Source organism: Lissotriton helveticus, chromosome 7, assembly GCF_964261635.1.
Source record: "Lissotriton helveticus chromosome 7, aLisHel1.1, whole genome shotgun sequence".
Taxonomy (NCBI): Eukaryota; Metazoa; Chordata; class Amphibia; order Caudata; family Salamandridae; genus Lissotriton; species Lissotriton helveticus.
The window spans coordinates 164,248,460-164,270,811 of NC_136068.1; the positions used below are offsets into that span (position 1 = coordinate 164,248,460).

Here is a 22,352-nt window from a genome sequence, read left to right on the forward strand (position 1 = left end):
TTGTAATGAAATTGCGATTCTCCTATTAACATGCCTAGAGAATCTAGTTTTCATTAAAGACACGGAGGCTCACATTATCCCGCCCATCCCATTCCCTGTTTTGTATTTGGTGTCTCATTATTATTCTCTCTTATAACCTGATTGGCGTGTTATTTCTGATATGTTTGCATTTGACATGTTTATTTAAATTGTTCAATTCGCTATTCTTGATATGTTTTTGTGATTACTCTGTCCCTTTGGACACAATTTTTCATTGCCTTCTTTCTTTTCAGATAACCCTTCTACTTGAGCTACGTTGGCGGATTTCTCATTGGTTGGTTGCCTTCTTCAACTCTCGTTTGGGTTTCATTTTGAGTTCTCTCCTTTTTACTGGATCTTCTCTTTGCCTGATTTAAAAGAGGCAGATGGTTGCTATGTTTTATCTCTTAGTTTATCTTAGTGTTCTTTTGGAACCTTCGTATTATGACTCATGCGGCTGCTTGGAACAGCAATTAAAAGTCATTGCATAATGTGAGCCTCCGTGTCTTTAATGAAATCTAGATTCTCTAGGCATGTTAATAGGAGAATCTCAATTTAAAGGACCTATTATAGAGCTATACTATTTGTGCGCCCAAACGCACTATGCTTTTCATTGGTACTTCCCCATGCAGTTTCTCCCACATCTGTCAATATAAATAGACAGTAGATCCCCGGTGCCCCCCCTACATTGGGACCGCCACTAGACGATCTACCAGAGATGTATCCATGGCAGAATGCATGATCAAGGCATGGGAGGGGTTATGGATGAGAATTGGCAAGAACTTATTATACTTCCCCTGACCTTCCCTTGAGCTGGCTCCCTCTGCTGTCCACCACACATAAACCACTAGTAGGAGCCCAGGTTCAGGCGTATGGCCTGACCACATGCAGTGGCCTATAAAGACAGGGCACATTTCTATCACTAGCTGAGTTTCTGGGCGACCTCCCTTGTGCCCCTATTGACACATTAATTTATTATCTCCTTTGTGGGGGCTGTAGATTGACCACTTTGGACTTCCCGGCTAAACCTTCTTCATCTGCCACCCTCAACAAACTTCTCACTGCCACCTCTATAAACCATTTAATGACTACACTCTATCAAGCGGCCCCAGCGAAGGATGCCACATTCCCATATAGCAAGGTAGGGCTTGGATGAGGATCTAGGTGCAGAAGTCTTGGATGAGATGTGGTGTTCTGCCTGTACTCAGACAGGCCTGATCTTCCCTAGTAGCCAACTTCAAATCATACACTATAAGTTTCTACTACACTATGGTATGATTGTCAGATTTTGGTTTGAGGGAAAATGACATATGCGAGATGTGGTATGTCAGGTGTGGACTTTCCACATCTGGCCTGGTCCTGCTTCAACATACATCAATACTGGAGTGTGGTCACCTCTGCAATGTCGGAGGTGGTGAACAAGGAGGTACGTCTGGATCCTGTGGTGCCCTCTTCGACTGCATGAGCGACATATCAGTACCAAATAAAAAATGTATGACCTTGGCCCTCTTGTTGGCAACCTTCTAGCAGTCCATACGTCTGGTTGCACCAGACTTCGTGGACACGCTCAGTGATGACAGCCAAACTTTGTAATTCTTGACCTGTACACCTGTGATCTTTCAGTCAACTTCTGTCCTTTAAGAAAGCCCTGAAAACCTGTCTCTGCTCACAGAAGAGTGATTTCTGCTTCAGTTCTCAAGTTACATTCCATTCCTTGACACACTATGTTATGTTAGGTAGTATTTATAGAGCGCATCTTTCACTCCGAGGAGCATCATGGCGCTATAGTTGATTGAATTGCGGGTATAGCGTAACAGCTACTGAGAAACAGGATTGAAAGAGTTAGATCAGAGCTCTGCATAGAGCATCCGAAGAGGTGAAGATCCATGTTTTTAAGGACTTCCTAAAAAGGGTTTCTGACTAAATGAAGCAGAGGTTACAAGGGAGTTGGTTCCATGCCTTTGGGCCCAACACTGCAATGGATTTACCTCCTTTGGAAATACATTTGAAGGTTGGGGTTTTAAGAAGATTTGAGTTGGAAGATCTAAGCGTGCGGAAAGGTACGTAGTGGGTAAACCTAGATCTAATATACTGTTGGCCAGAGGAATGAAAGCTTCTGAAAGTGATTATTAGAAGTTTGAACAGTATTCTTTTGTGGACAGGTAGCCAGTGCAGTGTTTTAAACTACCAATATTGATTCACATTATAGCAACTACCTTTATTTTCTTTATTTATTGTTACACCATTACGCCTGGCTTTATTGGATGGCCCTATATGTGTAACGAGTTAAAAGGTTGCTCAGATGGAAACCAATCACCATAATGCCTGTGTTATTTACTAAACTGCAGTGCAGTAACAGATGTACGTTTCGTCCAGATTTTATTGGGGATGTAAGTAATGGTTTAAGTCCTGGATATAAAAGAAGAAATTGATAAAGAAAGGTGTTTTACATGACATTTAAAAAAAATCCGCCATGTTACACCAGGGCATAAATAATAGTTCAAAGAACTATAGTAGCCAGAAATAAATGTGCCACCATTTTAAAGTGACGAAAAACCATCGCAAAATGAAGATCAGGGTGCATACTGAATTACATATTTGGAAACAGTGATAGACTTTTTACGTGAGATGAGCACAGGGTCTTACCAGGGGGATGGGAAAGAGAGTGGCTCTGTATGGATAGTTCAATTACTTCATTTGCTGAAAAAAGTGAAGGGACCTAAAGTTGTTGCAAAGTTTTGATCCAAACACCGGCCTCTTTCTTCCACTGCTTTCCACTTCTTGTCACTCTACCTAATTCTTACAGGCTCTTTTTCAACCCGATTTCTACCTTTATCAAAGTTGTCCCATCTATTCCTTCATGCGTCCCTCTCTCTTTATGCCATTCCCGTGCTTGTTTTGGGTCAAAGCCTCCTGGTGAAAAATCAGTCCCAATCCTCAAAGAGAGTGCAGGTACCCAGCACCTGTAACTACCGACCCAAATTAAGCACTGGTGAGCTCACAAACACTCTAATATGACGTCTTCAATCTGTGGGGCGCGACCCCCAGGGAGGCCAGAGGCCTGGAAAGGGGGTCACCCATTCTCCAGCTTTACTTGTGCTTGCAATCAAAAATGATTGCTTTCATTTTGGAAAAAGACTGCTGTCCTGGGAAGGGTAATTTAGATCGTTATCAGCTGAAGTTTTATCAATTGAGTCTCTAGTGCTGTGAAAAGCTTTCTGCCAGGGTGCCTGCTTGCCTGAATGAAATGCAAATGTGCCTATCAGTTAATCTGCAAATGTAAAGGGTGCTTGGGAGCAGGTACTGGCTTTAATTGTTCAAATCACTCCAAGCTTTATGTTGTCAGAGATTTGTTTTTAGGTCGAAGCACGACCTGCATTCAATGTGAAGCATTGATTGCAGTGCTTCGACAACTATTGTGATCCGTTTTGGGGAATGTGGGACACGACTCAGACGCGCGCTTTTGCAGTCTCTGTTTTGACCGCGGGAGCGCGCGTCTGAGCCGCGCCTGCGCAGATGAACTCCCAGCCCCTGCTTTCGCGTCGCTCTGCTCGCATGCATTAATGGCACACACACACAGACACAGCCAGCCCCCACCCCTCTGCATGCACACACATACAGGCGCGTGCACACATAGACAGACAGACACACGCAGACAGACACACACACGCAGACAGACACACGCACATACGCGCGCGCACCCCCTCCCCCCACACTTACCGGGGTCTTTTCGTGTGTCCCTGTCTCCCTCGGCAGCCTGCGGTTCAGTCTTGACAACAGGCGGGGCTCTCCACGACCACGGGAGCTCCGCTAGTTCACAGGCAAATCTTCCGGCTGACTACAGAAGCGCGGGGCTCCCGTCCGCTTCCTGTTTGCGGCCCCGCCCCCGTCCCAAAACAAGTTGCCTGGCTTCCGTTCTAATCCGGACTGCAGACATAAAGCTCACAGGTAGGTCCCCGGGTTTCCTTTCACGGGTAATACCTTGTTTTTGTGTTTTAATGGTTTATGTGAAACAGACTAACCTCCACCTCGTTGTTCAGTGTAGTAGGCTTGGGCGAGGAGGAGGGCAAGAGAGCAGTAGGCATTATGTAGACGAGTTCAAGTATTTAAAACTTGTTTTCCCCACAGTGGACTTGGTTTTCCTTTTCCGTAGCGATACTGCACATGACTTGTTAGTGTGAAATGGAATTGCATGTGACATGGTGGCTTTGAAGGAGAACTGTTTGCAGTGGTGTCTTGTGAGCGAGGCAGTAAGACCAGTGAGCGCCAGCCTTGTTTCGCTGTGCGGGCCAGAGTCTAATCTTATCTTGCACTTCCTAAGATACTGGGCAGTAATGGTGAAACGCCACGCTTAGAGGGGATGTCCTACTGTTGGGGTCTACTCTGCTTTTGGTCCAGTATTTATAAATGGCGGCAGCAAAGAAACACATTTATTTAGGTGATATGGCACCATCTTTTAGCAGCTTAGGCGCTTGAGATGCGCAACATCCAGGAATGTAAAAAGGACCAGCGTTCTCAAAATGTCGGCAGGTTCGTACAATGGAGTATGCAAAACACGAAAGATTATCTACATCGAGAGGTGTGCGAGTGCTCGCCTGCGGCATATTCACAAATTGTCTCCGGTGCGAAGTGCGGTGTTGGCGTTGGATTTTACGGCCTATGGACTTTTTGATATCACAGAAGACGCCACGAACACTTCTGTGACCCCTTCTGTAGCATGGATCGCTCTGGACTTACCCCAAGGGAGAGCACTCTTATTTGCATGAGTCTGGCCCCATGCATTTCACGGAATCCATTTTCCCTGTGCTGTATTACAGACCCGGGCACAAGATGAAATCGGCCTTGGGAGGCGCTCGGAGTGCGCGCCAATACGAGGCGGTGCAGTTTGAGAGTCCTCGGGAACATATCTTAGCCGGAGGGTAAAGGTGTTCCAGGGACCTCTAGACCTTTCTTCCCCGGCCCTCACTGTTCAGAGCCGCCTGTCCCTCTGCAATGCTGTACTGTTCCAGCGCAAGCACAAGTCTGAACTGCACCGGACACGGCATATCTTTTATGCGTAATTGGGCACAGACTCCCGGTCTGAGATGCGCGGCCATAATGAAGGGTTCACAAGGCGTAGATGAGTACAGTGCGTCAATCTGTACTTCTGCACCTGGAGTACAGATGCATAACGACTGCGAAAAAAATGGTACCTTGCTTAATGGGGCTGTATTACCTATTGGGTGCACCGACCTAATCTGTGCTGTGGTGCGTCCATTACAGCCCAGGACAATGCCTCTAGAAAGCACCGAGAAAATGTGCTCGCGTAGACGCAAACTCCTAAGCTGGGCAGAGCCCATCAGTGAAACCATGCCTCTGTTTTCACTGCTTACAGACATAGAGGGAGCAGCCTCCTCCCCCTACAGCAGATGTAGTGTGTGATTGCACCCTCAGGCAGTTGCCTTGTGCCGAGCCCGCGCTGGGCATAAGCTGAGTGGGCTGTTCCCAGGGCCCCACAATCAGCCCATCAACACGTGATCTCACCGGCCCTCTTGTTCCTCCTCCTCAGACAATTAAGTTCGAGGCGGGTCTTGTTGCAACTGGGGAAGGGGAGGAGCCCCCACCCATGGGCCTCACTGCTATGGTGTAGCGCTGCGAGGTCCAGAAGAGGCATTCAACCCCCTGCCCCCCCCGCGCAATTGGAACGAACGAGACTAACATTGACCTTAATTGGATAGAGAACAAGAAGAGTGGTGTAGCGGGGGGTGGGGGGGCGGGGGACGGCATATTCGGAAGGTTTGTCCTGCAGTCAGCATTACTCCAGTACACCCCACCGAGAAGCACAGCGGGATGCCCATTGACATGCATTTGGTGCCCGCCTGCTTTAACTCTTTGAAAGTACTCTCTCGTTTTCTGCCCCTTCTGAGCTATGAAAGTGCCGTGGCTGAGGAAGGGGCTGCAGGACAGGAGGGGACCTGCACAGTGCAGCTTAAGGTGTAGTTCATCGGTTGGGAGGCAAAACCAGCCACATGCTTATAAACTGCCCTAAATATGTGAACGAAAACCGTGCTGGGCACCTGCCTTGGAAGTATACCCTTGGGGGCAGAACTGCTAATAAGTCACACAACGTGCTGCAATGCGTTGCATGAGGAGAGGGCAGGAATGCGCAAATATGTACTTGGATATCAGACATTCCTAAATTCTCCCTGCTCTGGCGCACTGAGTGCAGCCTAGCACCAACTCAGGCACTAGTGATCCATGGTGCAAGTTCACCTGCATTGCAGGCAAGCTTGTTTGTGTGCAGCCTAGCACCAACTCAGGCACTAGTGATCCATGGTGCAAGTTCACCTGCATTGCAGGCAAGCTTGTTTGTGTGCAGCCTAGCACCAACTCAGGCACTAGTGATCCATGGTGCAAGTTCACCTGCATTGCAGGCAAGCTTGTTTGTGTGCAGCCTAGCACCAACTCAGGCACTAGTGATCCATGGTTCAAGTTCACCTGCCTTGCAGGCAAGCTTGTTTTTGTGCAGGAATCTGTCAAGGTTGCCCGAGCTCGTAAATTAGGCATGGAAGCGGGTTCGGGTTTCTATTTTGGCACTGGGCTCGCGGTGTGAATTAAACAAACGAATAACTGTGCAAACCGATAAGAGAGGAAAAGTCAGGGAGAAAGCGGAACTAACATGCCTCGCGCTGGCGCGCGCGGTGGATGGAGCAGGTGTGACGACAGAGAACAGCGAGGGAACAGGTCCCAGACAGCACAGTAAGGGTTTTAAGAAAATGGATGCTCGCCAGGCTTCCGGGGGATAAGTTAATACCGCGTCGCAAAAGCCTTAAAGTAGCTAGGACGGGATTGCTGGCAACTGGTTGTGTATTTTACAGAACAGGTTACTTACTCTGTGCTTTCAGTAGAATTGAAAAAGGTGGTGGGTCTCACATGCTAAAAAAGTATATGGAAAAATCTTTTACAAGCTTTGTGGCGTATGTAATGTAGTGCAGGGCCTAAAACATGTGAGCTAGAATCCATTGCAAGATCCAGGGTGCCACCAGAATAATTCAGTTACATCTGGGTGAATTTTCTGCGAGTGCATTAAACTACACCATACAGCAAAAGTTTATACCGAAAACAAGCCAGACCTTGGACTTACCAATGTTTGTTAGTGGAGATTTTATTCAACAATGGAGAACTGAGTAACGACAATGATACTGTTGTAAATAATTACAATTAAAATGCTTCTATTATGAAAATTAGAGATTTTGAAAAATTCTGAAATCATCACACTGAGAGTTAAAAATGACAAAGGTCTAAAAAAGGGGAAGAGTCCTGAGTGACAAGGCATACGCACACGCCCTCCCCATCAGTAAACACTACATTTTCTTTTCCTTAGGCACTGTCAATATTTTGACAGCTGCAAACCTTCTTCACACACTCTACCGTAAAATCATAATTTCATTTTGCACAAATGTGATCATAACTCTGTGCGCTCTGCAGAGAGGCCAAAGATTGGATGAGCATGTAGTGTGAACACCATGTGAAAGTCAGTCTGACAAACTCCTACAACCTTCAGCTTCAAATCTAGAGCTCCCAAACCTACCCATCAGGAAAGCCCTTTAACTCCCTGAGAGGCGACTCAATTCGCATCATGTCGCATGAAAAAACTACAGAAACACATCAGGCAAAAGAAAAAACCGTATAAGCAATAGGGACCATGCAAACTGAGGTAATCATGAACTGCCCTGCTGACTTTGATTCCTTATAGGGTTCTCACACTCTTTGAGTAAAAGATCAGAGTATTTTGACTTTAAAGGACATGACTATAGGGCACAGTACGGTCCTGTTCCAATGTCAGTTTGTATTGGTGACAGAAGTTCGCCTCATACAAAGGGGTCTCATGCCAACTCGTGCAGTGTTTTCTGCACCTATTGTAGTGCTACTGGTGGAGAGGTTCTGAAACCAGGGCCAAAATCAATGAAATTGGCTCTGGATCGCAACACACCATTGTTCACTTTTTTGTGCCCCAAAGCTATTCGGTATAATGGGAGGGGCAAGGGAAATCTGCATATTCCCTTCTGTAATTCCTCATATGCATAGAGGCGTGGCCCAAGACACATGAGGTGGTGCATTTCCGCACACACCTCAGATTCAAGAGCAGAGACAACAAACACTGGCAACGCCAATAGGTCTGCCTTGGCAAGCATGCAATGTTTTATTTACTTACTTTTTTTGGGCAAAGAGGTGCAATAGGCTTTAACATTTTAAATGAAACTAGTAAAATAAATTACACTTTTTAAAGGTGGCAGGTACATATTGGGAAAAAATAAAGAAAAAAACCCCACAACAAAACTAATTTAGAAAAAATATGGATTGAGAGCAGAGATTGGACCAACAGGTCTCGGACTGAAGTGGGATACTTTTTAGGTTGAAGTGCACAAGTAAAATATTGTCATTCACTGCGAAACGATCTGACCCATAAGTATATGTATGAATTAATTAAACCAATTTAGAAAGCACACAGCTACTCCAACGGAGTGTCCCGGTGCATGCTATGGTGGCGGAAGCAAAATGTAAATGACACTCACGGTCAATGAGTGAAGGAAGAGGGCTACAGAAAGCCCGTCTGTCCCTCCGGTGGAACATGGCTCCTTGCCTGGTGTCCTTCTAATGTTCCTGCTTTAGGAGCTACTTTTTAGGTCGAGCTAGAATACGCATGCTTGAATGCGTCTAGCTCGACAACTATAGCCGTCCGTCTCCGAATCTGAGACAGGAGATGGGCACGAGCGTCGACTTTACCTCGTGGGCGCGCACGCCCAGCCCGGCGCCGTGCACATCCCCTGCCTCAGATTCCAACCTAAATACGCAGGCAGGCACACACACAGACGCAGGCACATACACACACACACACACGTGCACCCCCCGCTCACGCGCACATACACAGCCACGCACGCACCCCCCACTCATGGGCACACGCGCACACTCATATACACACACACACCCCCCACACTCACCGGGCTCTTCCACGTGTTCCGTGTCCTTCTTTCCCTCGGCAGCCATTGGGTCAGTCTTGTTTCATTTCGCGCCTGGTACGATCGCTAAAACTCAGCAGCATGCGTGCTTAGAGTTTAACCCTGCCCTCCAGCGCTCCTATTGGCTCCCGGAATGACTCAACATCAGACATCCACAAGTGTCAGGCATCCACAAGCGTCCCTTTCATCAGCTCTCTGCCATCCTCGTTAGCTTCAAATGTTTCTGGTTCCTCACAAGGTCCCTCCAGCTCTCGCCTTGCCCTATTTTACATTGCCACAGTACCACTCAACGCCACAGCACCACTCAGCATCGCTCCACGCCACAGCATCACTCTGCACCGCTCCACACCACAGCATCACTCTGCACCGCTCCACGCCACAGCATCACTCTGCACCACTCAACGGCACAGCATCACTCTGCACCACTCAACGCCACAGCATCACTCTGCACCACTCAACGCCACAGCATCACTCTGCACCACTCAACGCCACAGCATCACTCTGCATCACTCTGCACCACTCAACGCCACAGCATCACTCAGCACCACAGCATCACTCTGCACCACTCAACGCCACAGCATCACTCTGCACCGCTCCACGCCACAGCATCACTCTGCACTGCTCCACGCCGCAGCATCACTCTGCACCGCTCCACGCCGCAGCATCACTCTGCACCGCTCCACGCCACAGCATCACTCTGCACCGCTCCACGCCACAGCATCACTCTGCACCGCTCCACGCCACAGCATCACTCTGCACCGCTCCACGCCACAGCATCACTCTGCACCGCTCCACGCCACAGCATCACTCTGCACCGCTCCACGCCACAGGATCACTCTGCACCGCTCCACGCCACAGCATCACTCTGCACCACTCAACGCCACAGCATCACTCTGCACCACTCAACGCCACAGCATCACTCTGTTCAACCATTCAACAACAACTGGTTCAAATATGTTCTCTCAATGTTTCAAGCTTTATTACAAATGTCACAAAAAGATGTTAATATTTCACTTCTGTTCTTGGATTTTCGTCACAATAAAATACACTGAACATAATCTTCATAAAAGTTATTTTAAAAAAGTTTAAGCTATTGCCATAAATTACAATAACTTATTTAAGTATTAATTATTAAAACAAATTAAAAGCCATTGTTATTTGTAATATCAATACATGTAAGTCACGTAAATACAACACATATTGCATTACAAATGCTATAGGTGTCACGTTTGCGAAAGTTAAAACTATTGGCATTGTAAATGACAAAGCTATTAATTTCGCTATTTTCAAAACCAACACAAATAAAAAATGTGTCATTTACAATACCAATAGCTCAAACTTTCCTAATGCGAGACCTATTGCATTGCAAATGCTTGTTTATAGAGGTAGTACAGAGAGTTAACAACTGGGCTGTGAAGTACTTGCTTTTAATTTTAGCTGCATTTACACAGCTTTTAGTACCTCGAAAGAGGTGTTGAAAGGACAGTTATGTAAAACAAAATTGCGTTACATGCACTCTGATATTACTAAAATTTACATTTTGGAAGCACTATTTTATTGTAAAACAATTTGCACTTTTTGAAGCACTCAATCATACACTGTGTGTAATGCAAGTATAAAATAATGACTTACATATCTGCCTTGTAGCACTGTAAATACATGTCACTATTCTCAACTGCACTAATCAAGTTTTAATTCTGGGGCTCTCTGGTTACACATAGACCTCTGCAGTGCAAAAACGTATAGAGATTTCATAATGTACTACATTGCATTTCCCACTGAGTAACAACTTTATAAATGTATTTTTCATTACGCTGCCCATTATTTTATATGTAGATAACTGATGGTGAAGGATCTAAAAAACTTACAGAATATTTGGGGGTTTATTTATGAGAGGCTTGCATCACCAGAGCATCCCTTTTTTTGTCCTTATGCCTAAAAAAGATTGTCAAGGGGGTCTTAGCATCAAAACGTTTGAACACCTCTGCTCTAATAGCTCATCTGAAGTGTGATGATTTCTCAGTCATTTATCGATCAATGAAATCCATAGTTACAATTCACAACAAGTACGCAACATTCCACTGTTTTAGGAGAAAACACAATTCTTATAATAATTGTATTTCATAACACAGCAGATGATTAACAAGCAAATGATTATTAAGGTTGACTTGGTAGCACGCTACAAACATTTGAGATAAAGAAAAGATCTGATGGTTGAGTTAGACTGACACAGATGGTCCTGGTGATGCTGTAAGCATTAGATGAAGAGGAAACTGTGGACCGAAGGGCACGAGCAGGTGTCCAGCTGCCGCACGCGCCTCCATACGCCTTTGCACCGAGGATTCCCCACCGCTTGAAAGTGAAGCATCTGGTTCCTAACACAAAGTACAGAGGATTATGAATGCACGGATCATGTCACCTGTCAAGCAGTGGGTAGGCTGAATGGGAGCACAGATGCACACTGCCAGCTGCATTAGGCTTGCTAGGAAGTGTATCGTGAAGACAGGACAGGGAAGCACAATATTTCTGATTACTTTAACAATTCTGGACCTTGAAGTTGTCACTCGTAATTAGAAATGTACGTACAAATCAAATACATCTTTGAACACTTTTGTCTGTGCTATATGCATGTGCGCGTATATACAACAATGTATTTTGTATATAGGCGCAACAGTGAATAAATGAGCAGATAAGATAAGGACATACATTCACAGCAGCTGGTGAACTCAGACGGTCACAATAGCAGATGACATTACGTATTCTTATTTATGATTTCATAGCCAAGCCAATTTGTCTGAGAACAAAACCCTTTTCTGCCTCTTCATTTACACTACGAACTGCAGAAGGTAACGATTCCAATGCTTAACTCGGTATAAACCAAATGCTGACCAGGAAAGGAAGTGGAAGGTGCAAACCTCATGGGTACAGCAACCCACACAACCCACAAGAACATCTCTCCGAAGCCCCTACATCTCTTCACTGGGACATTACTCCACAGCCCCTGCATCTCTTAACTGCGACATCTCTTCACAGCGACTGTATCTCTTGACTGTCACATCTCACCACAGCCCCTGCATCGCTTGAATGTCACATCTCTCCACAGCCCCTGCATCTCTTGACTGTCACATCTCACCACAGTCCCTGTACCTCTTGAATGTCACATCTGCCCACACCCCGTGCATCTCTTAACTGGAGTGGAGAAGTGTGGCTCACTGGTTAGAGGAGGCAGACCTGGAAGCAGAGGTCAACCCGGGACCAGGGTTCAATTCCCGGCTCGGCGGGGTCTTGAGTCCTAAAATGTCCATGGACTCGACAATTCTCGCTCCGGTGCCTAATCGATTCACGGGTTCACACTCTATGACTCTGGGCAATAGCTTGCTTAATCTCCACAACGGCCCCTCGCGGCGGGATGCCTGGCTTTCACCTTGCGGATACCCTGCCGGGGTTATCTTACAGGGGAATACCAGGACGGGTTCCCTAAGCAAGCGCTTAGAAACCGCTTGGTGATTTGCGCTATATAAATTCCTGTACATTTACATTTACAACTGTCACATCTCTCGACAGCATCTACAACTCGATTGTCACATCTCTTCACAGTCCCTGTATCTCTTGAATGTCACATCTACCCATGCCCCTGCATCTCTTCATTACTACATCTCCCCACATCCCCTGTATCACTTGATATCACTTGACTGTCAAATCTCTTCACAGCCCCCAAATCTCCTGACTGTCACATGGACCCTAAGCCCCTGCATCTCTTGACTGTCACATCTCTCCAAAGCTCCAGCATCTCTTGACTGTCACATCTCTTCACATCCTCTGCATCTCTTGAATGTCACATGTCTTCACAGCCCCGGCATCTCTTGACTGTCACATCTACCCACAGCCCCTGCATCTCTTGACTGTCACATCTCTCCACAGCCCCTGCATCGCTTGACTGTCACATCTACCCACAGCCCCTGCATCTCTTGAATGTCCCATCTCTCACAGCTCGTGTATATTTTCACTCCCACTTCTTGACAGCAGCCTCTGCTTCTCTTTACTGGCACTTCTCTCTACAGCCCATATACGTCTGCACCATTCTACCACTCCACAGCCCCTCATTTTAATGCACTCTCCTATATTTCACCACACCACCATCACCTCAACATAGCCCAGGACCTCCTCACAGCCCCTATCCACAGTCCCAGCGCGTACCCTCACAGTATTTCGGAGGCTAGGCAGGACAAGGAGAAATGCAGTCTGTGTTCTGTTTCTGGGGTCCAACAACCTCATACTTAAACTGGCTCTATTTGGGAACATGGGCTATCTGCTGCTGTCACTTCCCTCTCAAGCTTCATCCTTGGTTGCTCAGCAGTGCTTCTGTGCGTCCAGACTCTTTATAGTTAATTTACTGCTGCTGTTCCCACCACACCTGTTAGGAAATGTTTAAAGCAAATAATATTCTTTCAGCAAATACACATCCTGTGAGCCTTTTTTGTTACTTGTGAGTGCTCTTGCTCCCTCTTCCTCTGGAAATGCCCTCACAGGAGAAAGCCAAATTTCGGTCATTCCACAAAGAAGGTAGGAGCAAAGATGTGGTCTCACACAAATTTCTTATTTTCGAAATCTTAAATTATTTTTTTCTATAGTGAGACAGTTGTGGAATGTTGACAAGTACACACAATTGTTTTTTCTGTATTTTAGAGTCCTTCTGTAAGCTATTTAACTTTCCTTCAAATGTACGTATTTCATTGCCATCAACCTGCATTCTTGCATGCTGCAGGGTCATGTTCCAGGGTCTCGCTTTTGGTTTAAGCTGAACTGTTCTGTAATGGGATGACTGTTGCTGAATTCATCCAATCAGGGCTGGACAAACCTTTCATTTCACAGGACATTTTCCCAGTGAGCTGGAGACATTGGGCCCGATTCACAAAGGTAAACTGAGACAAATGTTTAACTTTACGACTTTCGGTATTCACAAAGGGTATTTACGAGTAGTAAAGGTAGACTTTTGTCTCAGTTTAACTAAAGTTTTGGTCTTAAGTTTAACTGAGACCAAAAGTCTAGTCTCAGTTAAACTTAAGCCTAAAACTTAAGTTTAACTGAGTCATAAGTCTAACTTTACTACTCGTAAATGCCCTTTGTGAATACTGAAAGTTGTAAAATTAGACTTTTGTCTTAGTTTACCTTTGTGAATCGGGACAGTTGTAGGCCAGTTTAGAGAGTTCAGCGCCTCAGTAACTTTCCATAGATCTTCAAGATTTATAGCAGCAGGCACATGGACTTAAAGAGACAGAAAGATAAAGAGAGTAAGAAAGGGATGGGAGAGGGATTGAGAGATTAGAGAGGGAGAAGAGAGACAGGAGAGAAGGAAAGAGAGAATGGATGGATGAAAGCAGAGAGATAGAGCGAGGAAATGAAGGGAGCAAAGCTGATTTGACCATTTTTGCCAGGGCTGTTTTTGGATCCCCAATCCGGTCCTGCCTCCAATAAAAGAATAGGGGTGGGAGATATATTCTGCTCTGCCGGTGGAATTTTGGCCACTCCTCATGCCTACCGCCGGGTGGTCAGAGTTTTTCTCGTGCGTGGCTCAAAAGCTTAAATTGGCAAGTGTGAGCAAGATTTGGCATTCCTTAGCACAATTTTCAGTGGCTAGGAGAGCACCCAGCGAGATTACACCAATGTAGGCAATCGCGACTGTTCGCAGTCAGAAAGCTGCCACTTGAATAGAAAATCTACTCCAGTGGCAGCAAATTCACGTCAGAGAAGTTGCCCCCTCTGATGCAGCGTGGTGCTGTTTTGCGCAGATTGTTCAGCACGGAACGAGCTCCCCATGCTAAGTCACAGCGCGAGCAGCACAACTTGCCTACTTCAGCCCGTTCACAGAATTCCATGGAACCTCATTGAGTTTTTTGTAACTCTGTGGAGTAAAACTCTGCGAATTCTGCCCAGGCCTATTAAAGAACAGCTCAGCTCAAGTGAGCAGACGTTCGTCCCATTGTGGAATTGATACAGCCTCTCACAGTTCCACTAATGTGGCTGGACCACTGCTCTGCTGCCTGCCTGTGCCCTGGTTGTTTCACTCATTTCACCCTCAACACTGCCCTTCCCCAAAAGTAAACTCAGAGTCAGGCACTTGCATAGATACAAATTCTGAAATGCCACTCTGAAAGGACTTCAATCAATGCAGGGTAGACTTGTTCTTCCTCTCCTCTGATGCCCAGTGCCATTGCAACAGAAAGCTACACCCCTATTCCTGCCTTTCAGTGCACCTCCACACCCACTTGCCATTTGTTGCCCATACTTAGTGTCAGTACTTAATTTTCTAAATAGTAATTGCCAGGCCCCTCATACGGAGGCCACCGCAGCTTGCACCACCCATTACCATGCGAGTGCTGTCAATAACAGTACCAACACAACTACTAACCATCACACTCCTACACGTGTAACAACTCAAACTTTGAATATACATTATCAACAACTAATACCTGCTGCCCAACCTATTCTTATAGCTTTAGTTGGCAGATATTAGTCATTTTAATGTATATTTAATTATTAAGCAACTGTTGTGCTCTTCACAAAATTAGACAAACAGCTCTACCATGTGTTAGGCTGTCATACGTGCCGGTGTTGACAATAAAGTGCCGGTGCCGAGCACCGGAAACCACCGGCTCAAATTAGGCACTGCTTGGTGTAGAGATTTGGAGATAACACCGACTTTGGTTAAAGGAAGGTAAGGAGGTCTACTGGTTCTCTCCTAGGTGCCGACCAAGAGGGTTATTTGTACTAGCTCCCATCCCCGCCTGCTTACAAGAAAGCCAAAGACATCCCTATTACTCAGAGATGCCACTGAGGTAAACAGTTGAGATAGAGACTGCTGGAACTTTATGCAAGTAACACTATGCAGCATTGATTCTGACACTGAAGGTAACAGAGTGTGGTAGTACAGAGGGATAACTACTCGGGCACTCAAAGAGCAGAGACTTTGGCACTCCTGTGCCCTAGAACAAAAAGCGCTGCAATTTCCACAGTCTTTCAACAAATTGAAACCAGTTGATACATTTCTGAAGACAAAATGTAGATCTAAATTTCCAAATCCTAATTTAAAATTGTTAATCTACGAATCGCTGTTTTCTACTATTTAAAAGAAAACCATTCAACTTTAAAACTTACTTTTTTGCTCCTCTTCCATCTCCATAACATCGCTGGCTGCTTGGATTGAGGGCAGGAGGTTGACACTCAACACACACCGTGTATCCTTTCCTGAGGTGCTGCATCCATTGAGTGTATGGACTGTTTGCATGCAGGCAGGCTTTGGTCAATGACTGTAGTTGGAATTCTATACAATACCTACAGTAAAAAAATATGTGACATTTTATACATATTGACTATATAAACAATTTTGCATACTGAATAATAAATTCGGATTTAGAAACAAAGTTCAACAAATTCTACAGCATACAGGGATTTTATTCTAGGCTACAACTTTCACAAACTGTGTCACGTCACTTGAAATTTAATGTGATACTCTGGAAATTCATTTGAGTAGGACATTTCTTGCCAGGAGGTATTTTCTTCTTGAACCAGTCTCACACCAGTATCCCATGTATGTCATTTAAGTGGCTATGTAACGCAGATCTCGATTGCAAGGCGGCCACAAGATATTGTAGAGCCCTCTGCATAAAATCAGGTCCCTCTTAGTGCATTTTGCATCGTGCATGGGTAAGGGATCGTAATTGTTTGATGGTAGTATTGATTCTTGAGCATTACCTTGCCCCACGCTTATCCACACACTACCTATCTCCCATGCTCCGGTTTCCTATCCCATGTACACTGACCTGTCCTTGGAACCTGTCTACCCTTCACTTGCACATCTCTAGTAGACATTGCTGTCTCACTTGCACCTCCTTCGTCTTTCTTCCAAGCACCTCTCCATTCTGCAGGCACTATCCAATGCACCTTTCCCATGATCCTCCCTGGGTGTCTCTTCTTTCTCTAGGCCTCATTATAAGATACTTACTGAGACAAAAAGCTTACTCTCATCCAGTGTCACAAAGATATCACCCAGTCCAATTTCTTGATTATCTTCAATCAGGGCTGGCTTTTTAGCCAACAACAATCACTGTTTCGCTATTGCGCTTTTATTTGTGGGCGTGTGTGGCTGTATTTGAGGGGCATCCAGGGGGCTCTTAAGCAGGGACTTACTTGCACCATAATCGTTATCTTCACCCGCATTTGCGGGGCTTAGTTAGTGTTAGGGCTTCATCTGGGCGCTGTGTGTGACTTTGGCCGCCATCTTAGGTGGGGGTGTTTTCGTTTGGGCCGACTTTAGGCGCCATCTTGCAGTGGGTCCAGTGGTTTTACTCCCAGGACTCCCGCGCACTGGCAGGGTATTTAAACCACTCCCTTACTTTTTTTTGTTAGACCACTTGTATTTATTACGCGCGTGCTCCTCAGCGCTGTAACTGCCTTTTTAAATCACTGTTTCGCTATTGCGCTTTGCGCTTTTATTTGTGGGCGTGTGTGGCTGTATTTGAGGGGCATCCAGGGGGCTCTTAAGCAGGGACTTACTTGCACCATAATCGTTATCTTCACCCGCATTTGCGGGGCTCAGTTAGTGTTAGGGCTTCATCTGGGCGCTGTGTGTGACTTTGGCTGCCATCTTAGGTGGGGGTGTTTTCGTTTGGGCCGACTTTAGGTGCCATCTTGCAGTGGGTCCAGTGGTTTTACTCCCAGGACTCCCGCGCGGGACACCATAAGTAGAGATGTCTAGGCAAGCGCGCAGCGTGGGCGCGCAGCGGGCTCGCCGGCGGGGCGCCGGAGGTGCGCCAGAGGTAAGCCCGTTTGCGCCCGTTCGCGCTTCGGATGCGCTTAGCGCTAGAGACGCTGCTCCAGCACTCCTGACATACTCCAAGGAAGAACTTTGCTTGCTGAACCAACTCCATAGCGCGGGTGAACGCCCAGCCCCTCTACCGGCCCCCCTGGTGAGCGTTAACTGCGGCCTATTGAATATCCGCTCCCTCTGCAAACATCATGCAGAGACGGCTCTTCTTATTGACTCATTGCAGCTCGATATCATGTTTCTTACTGAAACCTGGAGAGTAATGTAGAGCTGGGATGGGCTTGCCCGCCAGGGTACTCTATCAAGCATATCCCACGACCCAATGGGAGAGGCGGTGGAGTGGGCTTTATTTTTAAAGACTCTCTCTCGCTCTCTCATCTTGAAGTCAAACCAGTAAAGGGCTTTGAGCTCATGGGTTTCTCTCTAAAAGATCTGAGTGGAACACTGGTCTCGGGGTTACTGTGTTATCGCCCTCCCACCAGTGTGACATCATCTGTACAAGATCTGATAGATCTAATTTATGATCTATCTAATACCCATGCTAGACTCCTAATCCTGGGTGATTTTAATCTTTGGCCCAGTGGTCCTTATGACCTTGCTTATCGTGATCTGTACCAAGCTTGCAATAATTTGCATCTTACGCAGCTTGTGTCCGCCCAGACTCATGTTAAAGGCCATGTCCTGGATATGATCTTTGCAGCGGAGCCGCTGGTCTCGATTAAGGAGGTCGCGGGCCAATGCTGGACAGATCATGCTTTGATCCACTTTTCTATTCTGCTACCAGCCTAAATTCAGGAGACAATGGGCTTGGCTACTTACGGGCTCCAGTATACCCACATTACTGCCCAGGGCCTTTTCATTGGGTCCGAATGTGGAGGAGAGTTATTCAACTCTCTGTCATCAGCTCCTCGAATCGCTTGATAGGATGATTCCAATGCGTAAGGTGAAAGATAAACCGCAAAAAGTCAATCCCTGGTTTTCCAGTGACCTTCTCCAGCAGAGACTTCATTGTAAACAGGCGGAACGGGTCTGGAGAAGACACTATTCAGAAACAGATAGACTGGTCTATAAAAAAACCCTCCAAGAGTATAAAATTCAGATTAGGTTGACTAAAGCTAAGTTTCTCGAGGCCACACTGGCCAAAGCTGGTAACAAGTCACAAACCTTGTTTAAGTTGGTTAAAAATCTTTCCAACCCAGCCTGTGCTACATCTGCCATTTCGGCCTCGCAGGAACTTTGCGACTCATTGGCCTCGGCTTTTGAGGAAAAAATTAATACCATCTTGGCGGGACTCTCTGCACCCAACCTATCTAGCCACCCTGATTTCTGCTCCTTGGAATTAGTCAGCGGAGTAGCCCGGGAGGTGATTATGGAGGAAGCAGTACAACCTCGGCTGACCTGCTTTCCTACTCCTTCCCTGGAGGATTTCTGTCTGTTGGCGAATGGTGTGTCATCCGGTTCCCCGTTAGACCCCCTGCCACACAAGTTTTGGAAGGTGTTCCAGGCAGAACTCTTCCCGCCGCTCCATTCCATCTGTTGCTAGTCATTGACCACGGCCATGGTCCCGGATAGCTGGAAACTGGCAGTGATTACCCCACTGCTAAAAAAAGCCACCTTGGACCCTTTATGTCCGACCAACTACAGGCCTATTTCACTCTTGCCTTTCTCAATACAAATCCTAGAGAAACTGGTCACTAGGGTCCTGTCCAGCTTCCTTGAATCCAACGACCTTTTGGACGTGGCCCAATTCGGCTTTAGACCGGCCCACGGTACGGAGTCTGCCTTGGTGGCCGTTTTGGACGACCTGCGTTCGCGTGTCGACATGGGAGGAGCAGCGTTTCTGGTACTGCTTGACATGTCGGCCGCGTTCGACACGGTTGACCATGCGGTTCTAATAGGCAGGCTCCGGGAGTCCGGGGTAACTGGCTTAGCCTTGGACTGGCTGGCATCATACCTCTGTAACAGGCGGCAATCTGTGGCCATGCCGCCGTTTCGTTCGGCGGTGAGAGAGGTAAAACAGGGAGTGCCGCAGGGCTCTGCAATCAGCCCGATCCTTTTCAACTTATATCTTCGCCCTCTAATAAGTCTGATTAAGTCTTTTGGCATGTCTGTCATCAATTATGCCGATGACACTCAGCTTATTTTTTCCATCGAGGGCAGGGTCGCGGTCTCCCTGGAATCCTTTCACCAATGCATGTCGGCAGCTGCGGACTGGCTGCGTCAGAACTCGTTACAGTTTAACGGGGCAAAAACCAAAGTTCTCTACTGTTCGGCAGACCGTATGCCTCGCCCTCTGCCAGAAGGACTCTGGCCTTCTTCTACCTTAGGCATTGTCGCAGCGGCAGAATCAGTCCGTAACCTAGGTGTCCTGCTCGGGCCTAGTCTCCAGCTGGACGCCTTCGTTAATAAAACCACGGCGACCTGCATGCTGCTGTTACGCATGTTGCGGAAGATTCTTCCGCTACTCCCTCACTCAGCGAGGACGGAAGCAGTGCGTAGTATCATCCTCAGTAGGTTAGACTACTGTAACGCACTGCTTCTGGGAGCCCCCAGTACTCTAATTATGAAGTTACAGCGGGTACAGAACATGGCAGCTAAACTGGCGCTTTCGCAGCCATGGTCTGCTTCGTCCTCTCTTGCCCTTTCGGATTTGCACTGGTTACCGGTGCAAAAACAGATCTGTTTTAAATCAGCTTGCTTGGTCTTTAGAGCCTTGCATGGGCTGGGTCCAGTGGTACTGCGAGGTCTTTTTTCCTTGTACTCTGCTGCCAGACTCTTGAGATCCTCCTCGGCTTTCTTGGTGACTGTTCCCAAGATAAAAAGGGTGAGGATGGGCGGCCGCTCATTCAGCTTCACGGCCGCCAAGCTTTGGAACTCCCTACCTCTGGCCCTAAGGTGCAAGCAGGATCTCTTGTCTTTTAGAAAGGATCTTAAAACCTACCTTTTATCCCGAAGGCAGTGTAATTGTCATCGGTAGGAATGTCTGTGGTCAAAGCGCTAGGATACCCTTTGGGTGACAGTTGCGCTCTATAAGTATGCCTACATACATACATACATACATACAACACTTTGCACACTAAGGTCTCCATTGAGTCTGGCGGTCCACGGACAACCAGACTCGTGGGGGCACCAGACCGGCCTATTATGATTCCGCCGGTCAGACCACCACAGCCTGCCACAGCCGCCAGGGTACCGCTGTTCCTTAGTGGGGTTGTGGCAGTGTAGAGGCTGCAATATGCTTGGTGGGACTGCCACGATCCTGCCAAGTATATTACAAGTTTCCTCTCTGCTGTGATTTTCATGTTGGTTCCACCGCCTTGAAAACCATGGCAGAGAGGAAACAAAGGGGGCCCTACAGGGCCCTCTGGTGTCTCACGACCTGTGGATGCACACTGAGGGGCACAACATGTGCCCGACGCCCTGTGTGCATGCACAGTAGTTTCTGCACGGCATGGACTTTACAGTCCTTTTTCATGGCTACGCTCTAGGAACGTCAAAAACAAAGCCCACCAGACAGGAGGAAACTCCTAATCTGGTCGGCGGCCTGACCACATCTTTTGTGGTTCGGAGGCAGGGGGGACCCGGTGCCACACCGCCAAAGTTGTATTCAAGCCCATAGATTTGTAGATTCTCTTTATCCCTACAAGCCCGAACACGGAGAGTACTGCTGGTGGCTAAAATAAGACTGACTCACAAAATGAGCCTCATGACAAGGAGTTAGTAGCCACTGATGAAGTCTACTGGCTTGCTTATAGACATCCTTCATGAGTGAGAAACTTACACACAGTATACAAGTCTGAGTTCTGCTTCCTTGGTTTTTACCTATATCCTAAAGCAGTTATGTCCAAACTCGGTTTAATTGATCCATTATTTTGTTTTATTTCATACTGTGCATTTATATTTTTGCTTAAATCTCTGGCTATTACACCTTCTTCATTGTAGGTTCTGGCAAAATTCATATTACTTTAAGAAAATTGTGCGCAACTTGCAATACGCTTTATTTTTGTGAAATCCCCCATGCTTTGCAAAAAAATCACAATTTCCCCTGCCCTAACTCACGGAACCCAGGTGCCCTGATGAGGGCGTTGAGGTTTACAAGCATCCTCTAACCTCTGTGAATGTGAACAATTGGAAGGAGTTGTGTTACAGGCAGGGTATCTGTGTTCCTGTCTTCAATACGCAGACTATCATCTGCTGGTTTTGAGTTTTCCCCAATTCTGATATTCTAAAAGGGATGCCATTAATCTATAGTTCCCCTTTTTTGCTTTATATATTTTGCAAGGGTTTTTATTAATCAAGTAAATAAACGATTATTATTACTATTATTTCTAGTTTGTTGCAACACATTTTCCAGTCCTGCCAATCCACACAAACCCTAAAATTCACCACGTCTTGCAAGTTTAGTAGCTGTGTAAACACAGCTACATATCCTGAAGTTCCAATACTTGAATCAACATGTTCATTTTTCGCTGTCTCTCAATCCTAACCTGTAGCATACACTGTTATCCAGT

General features: G+C 46.5%; 1 protein-coding gene across 3 annotated transcripts in view; it reads right to left on the reverse strand.

Annotated features, from left to right (window-relative positions):
- LOC144768293 (somatomedin-B and thrombospondin type-1 domain-containing protein-like) overlaps positions 1-22,352 on the reverse strand; it is a 194,070-nt gene that overhangs the window by 88,277 nt on the left and 83,441 nt on the right. Inside the window, exons 4-6 of one of the 3 annotated variants that reach the window (XR_013598522.1) lie at positions 16,173-16,349; positions 10,373-11,392; positions 9,973-10,261 (exon numbers count right to left, since the gene is read on the reverse strand). Coding sequence is in view for 2 of the 3 variants with exons in the window: in XM_078651851.1 (XP_078507977.1) it covers positions 11,275-11,392; positions 16,173-16,349 (295 nt within the window). In the remaining variant the exon portion in view is untranslated. Of the gene's footprint in view, positions 1-9,972; positions 11,393-16,172; positions 16,350-22,352 lie in introns of those variants that run through there. The other 2 variants (XM_078651851.1, XM_078651850.1) reach the window with 2 other exon arrangements.